General features: G+C 48.6%; 1 protein-coding gene across 1 annotated transcript; it reads left to right on the forward strand.

Moving 5' to 3' along the window:
- Window positions 1-1,280: 1,280 nt before the first annotated feature.
- LOC119195414 (hatching enzyme 1.2-like) lies at window positions 1,281-5,790 on the forward strand. Its single transcript, XM_062562082.1, has 8 exons — window positions 1,281-1,343; window positions 2,192-2,252; window positions 2,498-2,653; window positions 2,924-3,044; window positions 3,667-3,845; window positions 4,350-4,431; window positions 4,756-4,880; window positions 5,539-5,790. Coding segments are annotated over exons 1-8 (786 nt in total). The 5' UTR covers window positions 1,281-1,283; the 3' UTR covers window positions 5,541-5,790.
- The last annotated feature ends 8,311 nt before the right edge of the window (window positions 5,791-14,101 follow it).

Below are 14,101 nucleotides of genomic sequence, written 5' to 3' on the forward strand. Positions count from 1 at the left end.
TACAAGATGTCCTCACACCCATTGCAAAAATGTTGTAATGTTGAACACATATCACCGGTATCCAGGGGTATTTATACAATTCTCAAAAACAAAAGAAAAGTGGACTCCATCAATGTAGTTTCTTGCTCCAAAATTTGTTGCGATGGGCAAATTGGGGACAGGGGAATCAATGGAGATTTATAGATTAAGCAAGTACTGCTTTGGGTTATTAGGAATCTTATGTGACGTGCCACTCAAGCTAGACCCCATCCAATACCTTCGGGAGGAAGTGGATCTGTCACGACGTGAGTCGGACCGGAACACCATTCCAAAGATTACACAACAGTCTTCTTTTTTTGTGCATTTGCCAAAACCCAACAACTGGCTCTTGTAGCACAATTTATCACATGTAACTCATATAGTAGTATATCTATAGAGTCGGCCTATGCTGGATTCAAATAGTCAACACAAATGACCTTCTAATGTCTATTCCTTACCACGATTGCTTCACCTCTTTGAAAAACTAAGTAGGGAAGCATCGAAGGTCCTTTCCTTAGCATTTAGTGAGTTAAAACAGCTCTTATCACTTATCACTGTGTTGTCAATCTTCTTATCCCAGAATGCAAGTGGGAAAACACTTGTGGTGAGCTTGAACATTTTGAGTATGATTAAGAATTGTTCTTTGTTGTGCACAACAATGCAGGCCATTTCTATATGTATTAATACATTATATTTTATTGGGCTAAAGGAACAGTGCAGTAGAGTGATATAACAATGTCATCTTCACCACAGGTGAATAAGGTGACCATTTTCAAATGACATTTGAGTGTATAGGTAGTATTTACAATGTGATTATATATATAGAGTTAACATATTGCTTTGTTTCCTCAGAATTTGCTTTTTGAAACTACACAAATGATGAACCTTGGGATATATTCAACTATTACAACATCTGCACACAAAAAGCTGGCACCACAAGTTGACACACCTGGGACTATTAAAGTGCTTCACACGAGATGCACAACTGCAGGATTTGCCATTTTTAGTGATAAAGGTGTGCTGTGGTGTTTGCATACTGTTATATCATGTTGATCATTATTACCTGGACTGTATATAAGACTGGCAATGGGTAACAGCAGGACACTTACTCTCTGTTAAGACATTCAGGTAAGAACCCCACCGGAATAATATATCACATAACTTATATGACTTTGTAATTTTTTCCTCAGTGCGAGTAATGTTTTCAGTTCATCTCTTTCCTCACCGTCCTCGCGCTCTGTGGTCGCTGCAGGTCAGTTGCAGCCATGTTGGTCTCCTCTTGGTCTCTCGTGAGCCTGCTGCTGGTGTCCTCTTGCTGGGCCGAGGTAAAATATTCCACGACATGGACACAAAGGCTCCAAACAGCGCAATTGGAAGTTAATATCATAAATGTGGCAAAAAAAGGGGGACCCTCAAAAAACAAGTTCCAACAACCTAAAATTTAAACAATCAACACTTTAAAATGAAATGGTTTTTTTAGGGTTGCAGCCACACCTTGTAAAGAACATTGTCCAGGAAGAGAGATAGATATAGAGAATAGTGGTAAATATTTAATGATTTATCAAGTACTAGCACAGATATATTTTGAACTTGAACACATTCAGGCATAGTTTCATCATTAATTATTCCTTTTTGATTTCTATTTAAATGTATTTGTATTTCCTATCTATTCATATATGCCGTTTTGAGGTGTCTCTCTGGCCCTCTGAGGGAAATTCTTAATTTGCGATTTTGGGCTCGGGATTTTTAAGTATCAACCTAATAATTACATTACATGTCATTTAGCTGACGCTTTTATCCAAAGCGACGTACAATAAGTGCATTTCCACATAGAGATACAAACTCAGAAGACCAGGTAACAATAAGAACAGTAACAGTAAGAAAGTACAATGTTCATCAAATAAGCAGTTTCAAAACATGTTATAGAAAAGTGCCATTATAAGTACAATTTAAGCGTATTTAAGTGTTAATTACAGAAAAAGAAAAATCCTAATATATTTGGCCCTTCTTTTTCCATGTTGCTGTGGACGATTACAGAAAGGTAAGAACGAAATGAAAGCCCTTTATATATATATATACACACTCAGACACACATATATATTTGAGCTCACTCAGCTACCTATAGTCCAGCTGTTGCTGTCTCCCATGTTGTGCAGATGTTGCTACCGCTGAGGAGGAAGCCTCCAGGGAGCTTTCTGTGAGCGAGCTGCTGGAGAGAGCTAACAGAGACCGCAGTGAGTAAAGCTTTTCCCCAACTTAACCGTTTTGTTGCAGAGGCCATATCATCCGACATATTGACACAAAAGAAGGGTACCATTGAATGCAACATTTTTTTTTGCAAGAATGGGTTGCCCCTGCAACACCACAACAACATTAACAACAACAACACCGTACAACTAAACCGTTGCACAATCTGTACGGAATAATAAACTGCTGCGTGAATCCACCTGACCCCCCAACACCCGCGGTGCTCTCGCAGACCCCGACTCGGACGAGCCCATCCTGATCGGAGGCGACATTGCTATCAAGTCTGAGGCCGAGAGGAACGCAGACCCCTGCACCTCCAGAGACTGCCTGTGGAAGAAGTGGACCGATGGAAAGGTCTACATCCCCTACTACATCGCCAACGACTACTGTGAGCAGGGAGTCTTTCTTTAACGTTCATTCTTTTTTCAGTCCCTTCCCTAGGAATTTTTTTGCACAACCTCATCAGTTGACTTATGGGAACAAAAATGTTTTATTTCTCTGTGAGGACCTAAAAGGGATACTTATAATAACAACCCGAGGCTGTCAGTGACAAAGTGCATTGTGCAGTTTAATTAACATTACACAACATAAATCATTCAGGTGAAGTTAAAGCCCTGCAGCAGGAGATATTTTCAACCTGTCATATTTCCACTGTCAGCCTCCCGAGAGCAGTCCATCATCATTCGTGGACTGGAGTCCTTCTCCTTGATGTCCTGCATCCGTTTCAGGCCCTACCAGAACGGAGACAACGAGTGGCTGAGCATCGAGTCCAGGGAGGGGTAGGCGTCACAACTCATCCTTACCCTCCAACGTTCGACACCTTCAACCGCCCTCCATTTGTTTGACGCTAGTCAATAGAATAATACCAATGCACGGCTATGATTGTATTAAATCTAGTGTAATCAACCAAAATGCATGCATGCGATACTTGATAGCACCACTTATATTGACCGAGAAACTTTGGAAAATCCGAGATACGTCGAACGCACCGTCCAGTGAAATACCTCATTGCACCACCATATTCTGTAAATAACTAGTCAACTTGACCGCACCAGGAGGCGTCACATGACCAGGGGCCTGGACAAGGCCTTTCACACCTTTACTGACCTGTATAAATACCTGTGTACCCATAGTTCTTGGTTGGTGGAAACAAGAGACAGCACTACGGGGTAGTCAGAGCTTCTCTGTGGTCTGTTCATGGCAGAAACCAGCAGATCCTCAGCCGAGATGTTCTTTTTATTACAATACCTTTCCCTTTACTAAATACTTTTGATTTTACCTTTCCAATCCAAGATGTCTTCTGTCCGTCTGGAGTTTCTTCATTTTTGAACACGACACAATCCTACACGCCGATATTCTGCACGATTTCTCCATCCTGCCGTGTTTTCTGTGCGCCAACAGCTGCTACTCGTCCGTGGGTCGTCAGGGCGGCGCTCAGACTGTGTCTCTGAGCCGTCAGGGCTGCCTGTACTACGGCACCGTCCAGCACGAGTTGCTCCACGCCCTGGGCTTCAACCACGAGCAGACCCGCTCCGACAGGGACGACTACATCAGGGTGCAGTGGGAAAACATCATCGACGGTGAGGCAGCTTCCCTGACTGCTCCATGACTGGTCGTTTGAAGTCTTTGGGGGTCGTCTTGGAAGCAGAGGCCATTTCATTGTTTGAGGATAAAAAGATCAAAAAGGCCTACTGTGCGCTCAGATCAATGTGAAAACAGCCAATTTGACGAGAGGTTTGGCCATGTGGATTGTCGTTTTCATTCGCTCTCGGGGGGGGGGGGATTTATCTTGTGAGCGTCGGGCTAAACCCGCGGCTTCTCAAGCCAAGAGAAATTAAAAACCCATTAACTACATTTTGTCTGGAAAAAATAATTCACTGCAGACTGGACTCAAGACCAATAGATGGTTAAAGCATACATGTACTGGTGAGGGTGAGAACTGATTGTTACAATTTTGGCACTCTAAAAAACTTGCCAAAACCAATTGAGATCATGTTTGAGGGACAGACATATTAATATTCTCACTTATCTTTGAAGCGGGAAATGTCTGTAATTTTAAATGAATGTATACTCTCATCCCGCAGGCAAGTGGCACAACTTCGACAAGATTGCCACCCTGAATCAGGGAACTGCTTACGACTACGGCTCCGTCATGCAATACGAGAAGTATGGATGACATGTCTGTGTCATTTAGTTCTAACATTTCCCTTTTTATGTAGCTCCTATCACTGTGGAGATGTTAGGACTTTCTAGTGTTTCTTTGTCCGTTTCTCATCATTACCACATAATGAGCTTGTATTTCCTGTAGGAGTTACAGCTACTGGTTAACTCATTAGGGACTCTGGGGAAGCAGCAGAACCAACAGGGATCAGCTCTTAAACATAACCACATGACATATTAAAGAACCAAATTCCCTAGATGCACCAGGGGTTGTTTCCATTGAAACTCAATCCTAACCCGCCATGCGTTGTGGCGCCGCTGACTCTCCAGGTACGCCTTCTCCAAGAACAACCAGCCCACCATGGTGCCCATTCCTAACAGCAACGTGTCCTTGGGCCAGGCCACCCAGATGAGCCAGAGTGACATCACCAGGCTCAACAGGCTGTACCAGTGCTGTAAGTTTATGCAAATGTTTAAAGACACAAAACCACAGTAAAACTTAATTCCCCATAGTCCATTTATACTAAAAGAGGCCTTATATATATATATATATATATATCTGAAGAAGTCATGTGGTAGGACTGCACTTCCTTCTGTTGCTGCCCCACTGGATGCAGCCTGTGCCCTTTTGGACTCACGGCAGAAGAAGCCCAGGTTTGAGTCTAGTCATCATGGGGACTGTGCTATGTATCATAGCCCCTGTCCGTCTCTCACTATCAAAATCTAGTAGAAATGAAGTATATTCCGATATATGTAGTATGCCAGCATTGTGATAGTAATCCTAATTGATATACGGTAAAATGCTTTACAATGCATCTGGTCACATTTTAGCACTCGTAAGACAGTAGGCGTTTCTGACCTACAAGCCTCAGCGCAGCAGATATATGAGCAAGAGGGTCAAACTTCAGTGATATAACAAAGTAGTAAGGGCCAATTGGGGGAATACTGTATTCAACAGTAAACACCTTGTGAGGGCAGCTGGTCAGAACAAAAATACAAAACTTTGTGTATACAGGCATGAGTGTTGATTTGAGACACTTAATGTGACTTGACTTATTATGACCAGTCCCTCTTGAGACTCCATCCGAATGACGCGTTTTCTCCATTCTGCAGAAACTGCAATTGAGCTTTGCCCCGCCTCCCTGATGACATCATGAGCACAGCGATGAAACACATGAGGTGTTTTGCAGCCCGCTGCTTCTACTGTTTGATAATGGAGTGACAAAAGGCATGGGCACTTTGTAGATTAAGATGTTCACTTAAAAATACCCTTTCATTTCGATCCTCATGTCACATAAAACAATGTCAACAATTGTATATCTTTTGATCCAAAAATAAAGCATCTTATTACTATTCTTTGGATTTTATGCCAAGTCAGAAAACACCTTTTTATAATGAATAGTTTGGCATTTCGGGAAGCAAACTGGTATTTCCTTGTGGGCAGAATCTATACAATATATGAAACCGCAGTGAGCTGCTGATTAGCTTAGCTTAGCTCAAAGTGCTGATTAACAGCACCTCAAACACTAAAGTTAACACCGCATTCAGTCTTTCATGGTCTCAATCTCCAGTTACAATTCTTCTTCAATGCAGCATGGTGTTCACTGGAAACATCAACGTCCATTGAAGGTTAAGAATAGACGAAGTGGAGAATGATTTAGGGGGGGCTTACTGTGATTCACAGCTTGCTGCTGCTACCAGTGATGTATACGCCGTCTCTATACGTCTCTATACGTCTCCTCCACATTCCAAATACGGTAACTTATGTTGTCTGATGACAACCACAAAGTCTACAAACTCAAGGCTTTGTAGCTGCAGTCCACAAACCAAAGGGTGACATTCAAGATGACAATGTCCCCTTCGTATGTACTTCGACATCTACGCTGCCACTTGCATTCAAGCTTCTAGAGTAACTATATCTGTATCAAACAAAGAGCTTTGGGAGCAGTTAGTTAGGCTGTTCAAACTTTTACACGTGTTCTCCCTCAAATCCACCTCTGAGGTGATGTTACCCCCGGCCTAAGGGAGCCAGAGGGCAGCATACAAAAGTCTTCCCACCTCCCAAATTAGGACCAATGCCGCAGCATTATCATTTACGATCGTTACGTATTGTAAGTACGCGGTCATGAGCTCCCTTCAGAGTGAGCGTGGCCCAAAAAAAACATATGTGCAGGTCCCCTGTTACGCCCGGCTTAGGGGAGCCGGAAAAAGCATACACAAGAGTCTCCCCACCTCCCAAATTAGGATCAATGCTGCGGCGTTATCATTCACAAGGGGTATTTATTTCAGTTCGAGGTCATGAACCTCAGGGTGAGCGTGGCCCAAAGCAACAAACAAAACAATCTGTGCAGGTCCCCTACCTTCCCTAGAACACACAAAGAAACAAACCAAATACAAGTGTTTTACCTATCTCCCTACCCGAAACCAGGAGAAAACATGAACAAACAAAAAGGCTTCTCACCCCCCCCCCACCACCACCACCACCCAAAAATCCACGGGGTGCAGCATGGCCCGGTAGGAAGCTGGAGAGACCGGCAAAAGAAGATACCGGGCTGGCTCTCACAGGATCCCTTTTATACACAGACGTCCAATCAACTGCAAAGAAGAACAGACACAGAGCAAGGCGAAATATAACAGCAACCCCCTCAGGCAGGGAGGAGAGCTGCACTTTATTATGACACTCTGGGTCATAACAGGTGGGATCGGGGTAAGCCTGATTTTTAGGATCAAACTGGTTCCAGATTTCCCAATAAAGTTTAGAAACACTCAACAGCTTTTATTGGGTTCAGCAGTCTTTTATTCAAAGGTGGGACTGGATTCCCTAATCTGAATCTTCAGGATCAGATTTGCTTTGAAATCCCAGTTTTTAGGCTCTGATCAGGATTTAATCCAATCAAGAAGAATTAACGAAACAGAACACCATTAGCCCAACTTTTTTTTGTGACCTTTTGTGATTTTTATTTATTGCTTTCTCAAAAAAGGTTAATCAAATCTCCCTTTTCTCTCCCGGAGTTCATGCGTCATCTGTTAAACAACCCGTCCGCGTCAGGGGGTTGAAAGTTTGTCCACCACTTTGTCGGCAGTCAGGTTTAGGTCGCAGCGCCTCAGAGCTTCCACCAGATCCGACGCTCGGGCCGCGGCCCCCCGACTCTTCCGCCACTCCTTCAGCATCTCCCTGGCCGTCTCCTCCAGGTCCGTGTGCCTCGCGGAGACCGAATCCAGCTTGACGTCGGTCAAACCCAGCTTCCGGCCCAGCCTGCGCCACGGCTTTCCCAGGTTCTCGGCGATCACATCGGTGGCAGTATCCAGTTTAGCTGACAAGGGAGAAGGCCAGACATTGAGGGTTTAAAAAAAAAGAAAGAGAAAAGCTTTTTTGTGTCTAATTTGTGGGAAACAAAGCATTATTACATTAACATTTAAAATGCAACTTCCCCTCCGGACACCTGAGCATCACAGACTGGCCTGTCGTTACCAGTCTGACAGCAGGTAGTTCCATCATGATTTGGTAACAACAGGCACGTGCACAGATATTTTGAGACGCATGAAAAAAAAATGAACATGGCTTTTCTTTTTTCTTGGAATTCTGCTGCAAATTTTGTAAACGAGATAAATCAATTTTGTGCATAATAATCAAGAGTGCCCCCCCCCCCCCCAATGTCTACACCATGGTTACGCCCTTGCATATTAGTGACCGAGAGGTGGAAATGAAACAGATTGTTGGCTGAACCAAGTGAAGCTATGTACAGTGGGGGGGGGCAGGATTTGTGAGGCTCCCATCTTTCAGTCTTACGTTCTTCAAGGTGGTGTCCAGTCACTCCCGTGTGTTCCTTTTGCAGCTTAATGAATACAAAATACAATTCAGTCTTTTGTCCTTGAAAAGTTGACGGCAGTGTCGCCCGTCCTGGTTTGTATCCCTTTGTATGATGAACGCTCAAAACGAGCCAGAGAGGAGGATACAAGAAAGGGTGGGACGGTCGCTCCATAACGGAACCTTGTTTTCCGCTTTCTCGAGGAATCAAGACAGACAAAATTAGTCCTTTTAAGTAAGAGAATCAAGATCCCTCAATCCCCTTTGTCCCAAGATGCAGTTCTCTAATGGCACACGCTGCATGCACGGACTTATGCCGCTACACTTTTGATATCGAGTTATATTTTTAGTAAACAACCCTCTAATAAATACAGCTGGCAGCTCAACGATATGCAAAGGTGTGTTTTCATATGTGTCGGATGAAAAAAAATAAAAAATCAGTCAACAACGGACGGGGATTTAGTCCAAGAAAACTCTGCAGAATGCCCCAAAACACACAAAAAGGACAAGTGAGTTAAAGATTAAATGCTGGACCCTCTTGTTTAGAGTTTGATTACAATTATACTGTAATATACTACATGCATTGACAGATTTTGCATCCACCAGGGGGCAGCAGACGCAAGATGAAAACACAACACTGACACATCATCACTTTTGAAAGTGTAACTTTGGTATTTTCATTTTCTGTCCCATGCATTTGTACCAACGTGACCAACCTTGCTCGCTTTAGCCATGCTCAGGTAGTAATTATCCGATTTCATGAACAGAACTTTATAGAGAAAACCTTCATCTGGTATGTTTGTTATTGCTTCACAAGTCTCGCCCAAGGAGAAGTCTCACTAAAGGGAAAAACACAAGTGAGAGTTTGATAAGTTGCAGCACAGAAACTGTAGCTGTAAGTGTAAGTTTGAGCTCAAAGATTGAAGCTGATGGAGAGAGAGACATATTTCAAAATACTGTAACGTCCGGGCGTGGTGAATTACTCAACACGCTGAGCCGATTAGTTGCAGAGCAGAGATCCTTTGATTTAGCGAAACACAACAGCGTCGGACACGGTATTCCCAGCTCACTCGGTAAACCACACAACAACCGGAACTACGTCATGCTACCCCGGCCAGACCCTCCCATGTCCCGTCCGATTGGCCGGAGCGCCGGGAATGACGCAACCTGACCGAGTCCCCAACAGGGTCGCGACATTACCCTCCCCTTACAAAGGTCCTTGCCCCCAAGGAACAGCTGAAAAATGGAACCATGGCACCTACACATTGCACACAGGACAGAACAAAACAGAACATAGCTTTTTTTTTTTTTTTTGCAGAAGAATACAGCCACCTCTAAGACCCAAGGTGTATGCTAGCCCTAATTTCCCCTCCCTAAATTCCACTGTCTCTGAACCGGACCGGAGGCCTTCTCTGTCTTTGCGGTCTCGCCGCCGTGGGGGCCATGCCCCCTGAATCCGTGGCGATGAAAGGCCCCACCTCACCCCCCAGGGGTCCGTGTCTATCTGTGGGTGGCGAGAGGGCCAAGCCGGCTGGAAACTCAGGCCCAACAGCTTCTCCCGTTGTCCCCGGGGCACCTGGCGGGGGCTGCCCCAGGGGAACACCCCATGAGGACGTCCCTCGGGCGCTTGTTGGCAGCGGGGAGGCGACCCCTCTGTACGGGGCGAGCCGGTCCCTATGCAGCACCACTCTCCTGCCTTTGGGCGGTAGCTGCACCCGGTACACAACCTCACCCACCCTCTCCAACACTGTGCAGGGCCCCGCCCATTGACTGTCCAGCTTCGGGCACCGGCCCTTTTTCCGCTGGGGGTTGTAGACCCAGACCAGCTCTCCAGCGCGAAAATGCTTTCCTCTTGCTCTCATGTCATAGTTGCGTTTCTGTCTCACGCCAGCACTCTTCTGCTGCTTACGGGCAAAAACATGACCTGATTCGAGCCGGTCTTGTAGCCTCCTGGCATATTCTGAGCCTGGGGGGGGTTCTGAGGATTCCGGGGGGGCGCCCAAAAGCCATTTCTGCCGGTGTGCGGAGCTCTCTTCCCAGCATCAGCAGGGCGGGAGTACAGGAGGAGGTCTCTTGGACTGCAGAGCGACAAGCCATGAGCACCAGTGGCAAATGCCTGTCCCAGTCTCGCTGGTGTTGCGACGTGAGGATGGCTAGCTGTTGGCCCATAGTGCGATGGAACCTTTCCACAAGTCCGTCACTCTGGGGCCGCAGGGGGGAGGTGCGTGTTTTGTGCATGCCCAGCCGTTCACACATGGTGGCAAACACCCGCGACTCGAAGTTCCTTCCCTGGTCGCTGTGTATGGTGTCCGGCACGCCGAACCGGCTGAACATGCCACCCACAAGGGCCTCTACAACAGTCTCTGCTTCTTGGTCTGGTAAAGCGTACGCCTCTGGCCACTTTGTGAAATAGTCTGTTGCGGTGAGCACATACCGGTTTCCTCCGTCTGAGCGTGGCAGCGGACCAACCACATCCACAGCCACCCTCTCCATTGGGGCACCCACGGGGAACTGCTGCAGCGGGGCGTGGGAGCGACTTGAGGGCCCCTTTCGTGCCGTACAGGGGTCACAGCGGCGACAGAAGTCTTCCACGTCCCTTCGGCACTGTCCCCAGTAGAATCCCTGCCGAAGACGCCGCAGTGTCTTTGAGACTCCAAAATGTCCCGCCCCTGCAGCTCCATGCATGGCTTCCAGCACCGAACCCCACAGGACCTTGGGAACCACCATCTGCCACCTTTCCTCCCCCGTTGCTGGCTCCTTCTATGCCCGTTGGAGCACGCCCTGACTCAGGCGTAGAGACTCAAACTGTGACCATATCTCTTTGGTTGCTCTGGAGAACACTGCCACCTCCTCCCAGGGGGGGCGCCGCTGTGCCTCCATCCACTGCACCGCCGGTTGTAGGTCCACGTCATGTCTCTGGTGTCGCCTCCATTCTGACAGGTCTACCGTCTGACAATTCTGGACCACAACCTCCTCCAACCGCCGCACGGACGCACGACTCCCTCCTCCTCTTGCAGTTCCCGCTCGCGGGTCTCTCTCCAGTCGCAGTAGAGGCACCCTACTGCGGCACAGGGCCGTCGTGAGAGTGCATCGGCATTAGTGTGCCGTGTCCTAGCTCGGTGCACCACATTGAAGTTGAACGCTTGGAGCTCCTCCAACCACCTGGCCACCTGCCCCTCTGGCTCCTTGAATGACATGAGCCATTGTAGGGCAGAGTGGTCTGTCCTCACTGTTCAGGCCACTTAGGTAGTACTTGAAATGCCGGATTGACAGCACCACCGCCAAGAGCTTCCTGCGGGTGACGCAGTATCTTCGCTCGGCTTTGTTGAACGCCCGGCTGAAGTAAGCCACCACTCGCTCACCTTCGGGGAACAGTTGAGAGAGTACTCCGCCGATGCCTGATCCGCTAGCATCCGTGTCCAGCGTGAAGGGCAAGCTGGGGTCGGCTGGGGCTAGAACCGGGGCCTCCACTAGGGCGCACCGCAGGATGTTGAATGCCGCCTGGCATTGCTCCGTCCAGGAAAACTCTTGGTCCTTTTGCAGCAGATGGAACAGGGGTGCAGCAGTGCCAGCAAACCCCCGCACAAACCTCCTGTAGTACAAGGCCAGGCCAAGAAAGCTCTTCAACTGTTTCTGGTTGGTGGGGGTGGGCCAATCTGCGACGGCCTGCACCTTCTCTCGCATGGTGCCAATGCCTTCGCCACCTACACAGTGCCCCAAAAAAGACACCTCCCTCTGCATGAAATGGCACTTCTCCGGATGCAGTTTCAGGCCTGCCGCTCTTATTTTTTCCAGCACCAACCGCAGCGACGCCAGGGCTTGTTCGAATGTTCTACCATGGACCAGAATGTCATCCAGGTAGACCAGGCACTGCTGCCGGGGGATCCCCGCCAGTACTTTGTCCATCAGTCTTACAAAAGTGGCAGGGGCATTACAAAGTCCAAAACTGAGAACCTTAAACTGCCACAGGCGCCTCCACTGCACGGCTCATGGTGTGGACGTCCGGGAGAAAGACCCTAGATGACTCGCGTGGGCAGGCGGGGGGGTGCCAGCTCTCCGGTAACAGTGCAAAGTTGCACTGAGGTAGGGTCAAGATGAGTCCAGTCTGTGATCATGTCTGGTCTTACCAGAGTTACTGTCGAACCTGTGTCCACCAGTGCCAAGCAGGGCAGTCCTTCCACGGTAACCGGAACATAGCACGAGTCACCTTCCCCAGTGCGCCCCACCGCAACGACGGGCTCCATGCTGGCGTTGTCATCTTCCCCTGGGGAAAGTAGGGCCTGGCTCCCCCGGCTGTGCTGCTGGGCTCCCTCTTCTGTTGCCGAGGCTCGTGGCGCTGTGGGCGGGGTTACGGCCGCGGTCTGCGTATCCTCTTCTATGCGGACCCCGGGCCGTTTCCCTGGTACTTGTTTGGTTTGGGGCACTCTCTGGCCAAATGCCCTGGTTGCCCGCACCCCCAGCAGACACTGGGTCGCGGCCGGTACGATTGTTGTAGTGACACCGCCCTGATCAGTTCAGTCACTTCAGTAACCCACGATGGTTTCTCTGCCTCTGGAGGGACCGCCATCGCCGCCCTGGCCATAGGTGCTCCCTCACTATGGTAGCCTCCAGGCGCTGTACCCCACACATTCTCTCTCTCCGCAGCCAACTCGAAAGCCGCTTGCAACAACTGTGGGTGCTGCAGCTGGACCTGGACACGCAGCTCTGTGGGAACAATTGCCCTGATGAACTGGTCCCGCGCCAGCTCGTTCTGCACTTCAGGGGGCATGTGGGCATAAGCCCTCCGTGACAAACTTTCCACATCGTTTGCCAACGCCCGCAGCGGCTCTCCCGGTCTTCTGCAGCGATTTTTTAGTTCATTCCGCAGGAGTTTGACCGCCTCTGGAGCGACCCTACCAGCGCTGGGTAACAACGTCTGTCTTCGGGGCTCAGCAGCAGCAGGCATGACAGCGCATCCACCGTGAGACACAGCGCCAGCTGAAGTGCCTTAGTCTCATTGGACCATTCCCCTGCATGCGACAGCAATTCAAATTGAGCCAGGAAAGCCTCCCATGGCGCCCTACCGTCGTATTTCGGTGTTTTTACCGTAGGGACTGCCGAGCGATGGGCGCCGCCATTGTAGTTTGACGCTACATTCCCTGGAGAAACCGCGGGAAAATCCGCTGCGGGACTGATGCCAGCGTCCCTAGCCATCCTCACTGCAGACTCTCTCAAACGAGCCCTCGCGCCCCTAGTAGCCCCGTCGAAACTTCTGGCCATGTCTTTCGACCACCCGCTAGCTCCCTCCTCCGCTTCTTTCCTCTCTTCCTTTACCGTAACGTAGCCGCTCGTCCCGCCGACACGATCCATGCCCACAGCAGGCTAACCGCTAGCTTTCCACCGGGTTCAACGATATCGTCCGTACAAAGACACTTCTGACACCAATGTAATGTCCGGGCGTGGTGAATTACTCAACACGCTGAGGCGATTAGTTGCAGGGCAGAGATCCTTTTATTTAGCGAAACACAACAGCATCGGACACGGTATTCCCAGCTCACTCGGTAAACCACACAACAACACAACAACCGGAACTACGTCATGCTACCCCGGCCAGACCCTCCCACGTCCCGTCCGATTGGCCGGAGCGCCTGGAATGACGCAACCTGACCGAGTCCCCAACAGGGTCGCTACAATACTAACAAACCTTTCCATAATGTTTTCAGATATTCTGAGATTGCGAGTGGCAGAAAACATTGAAGAGTGGCCTTGAGCGGTTATGTGGCCGCCCGTCATGCTCTTCGATGGTGGTCAGATTAATTATTTGAGCGGGGACTTTATGCAGCACAAGCTGAAGCTGACTCCGGTCTCTGTCCTGCAGGTCTACTAAGG

Source organism: Pungitius pungitius, chromosome 4, assembly GCF_949316345.1.
Source record: "Pungitius pungitius chromosome 4, fPunPun2.1, whole genome shotgun sequence".
In the NCBI taxonomy this organism is placed as follows: domain Eukaryota; kingdom Metazoa; phylum Chordata; class Actinopteri; order Perciformes; family Gasterosteidae; genus Pungitius; species Pungitius pungitius.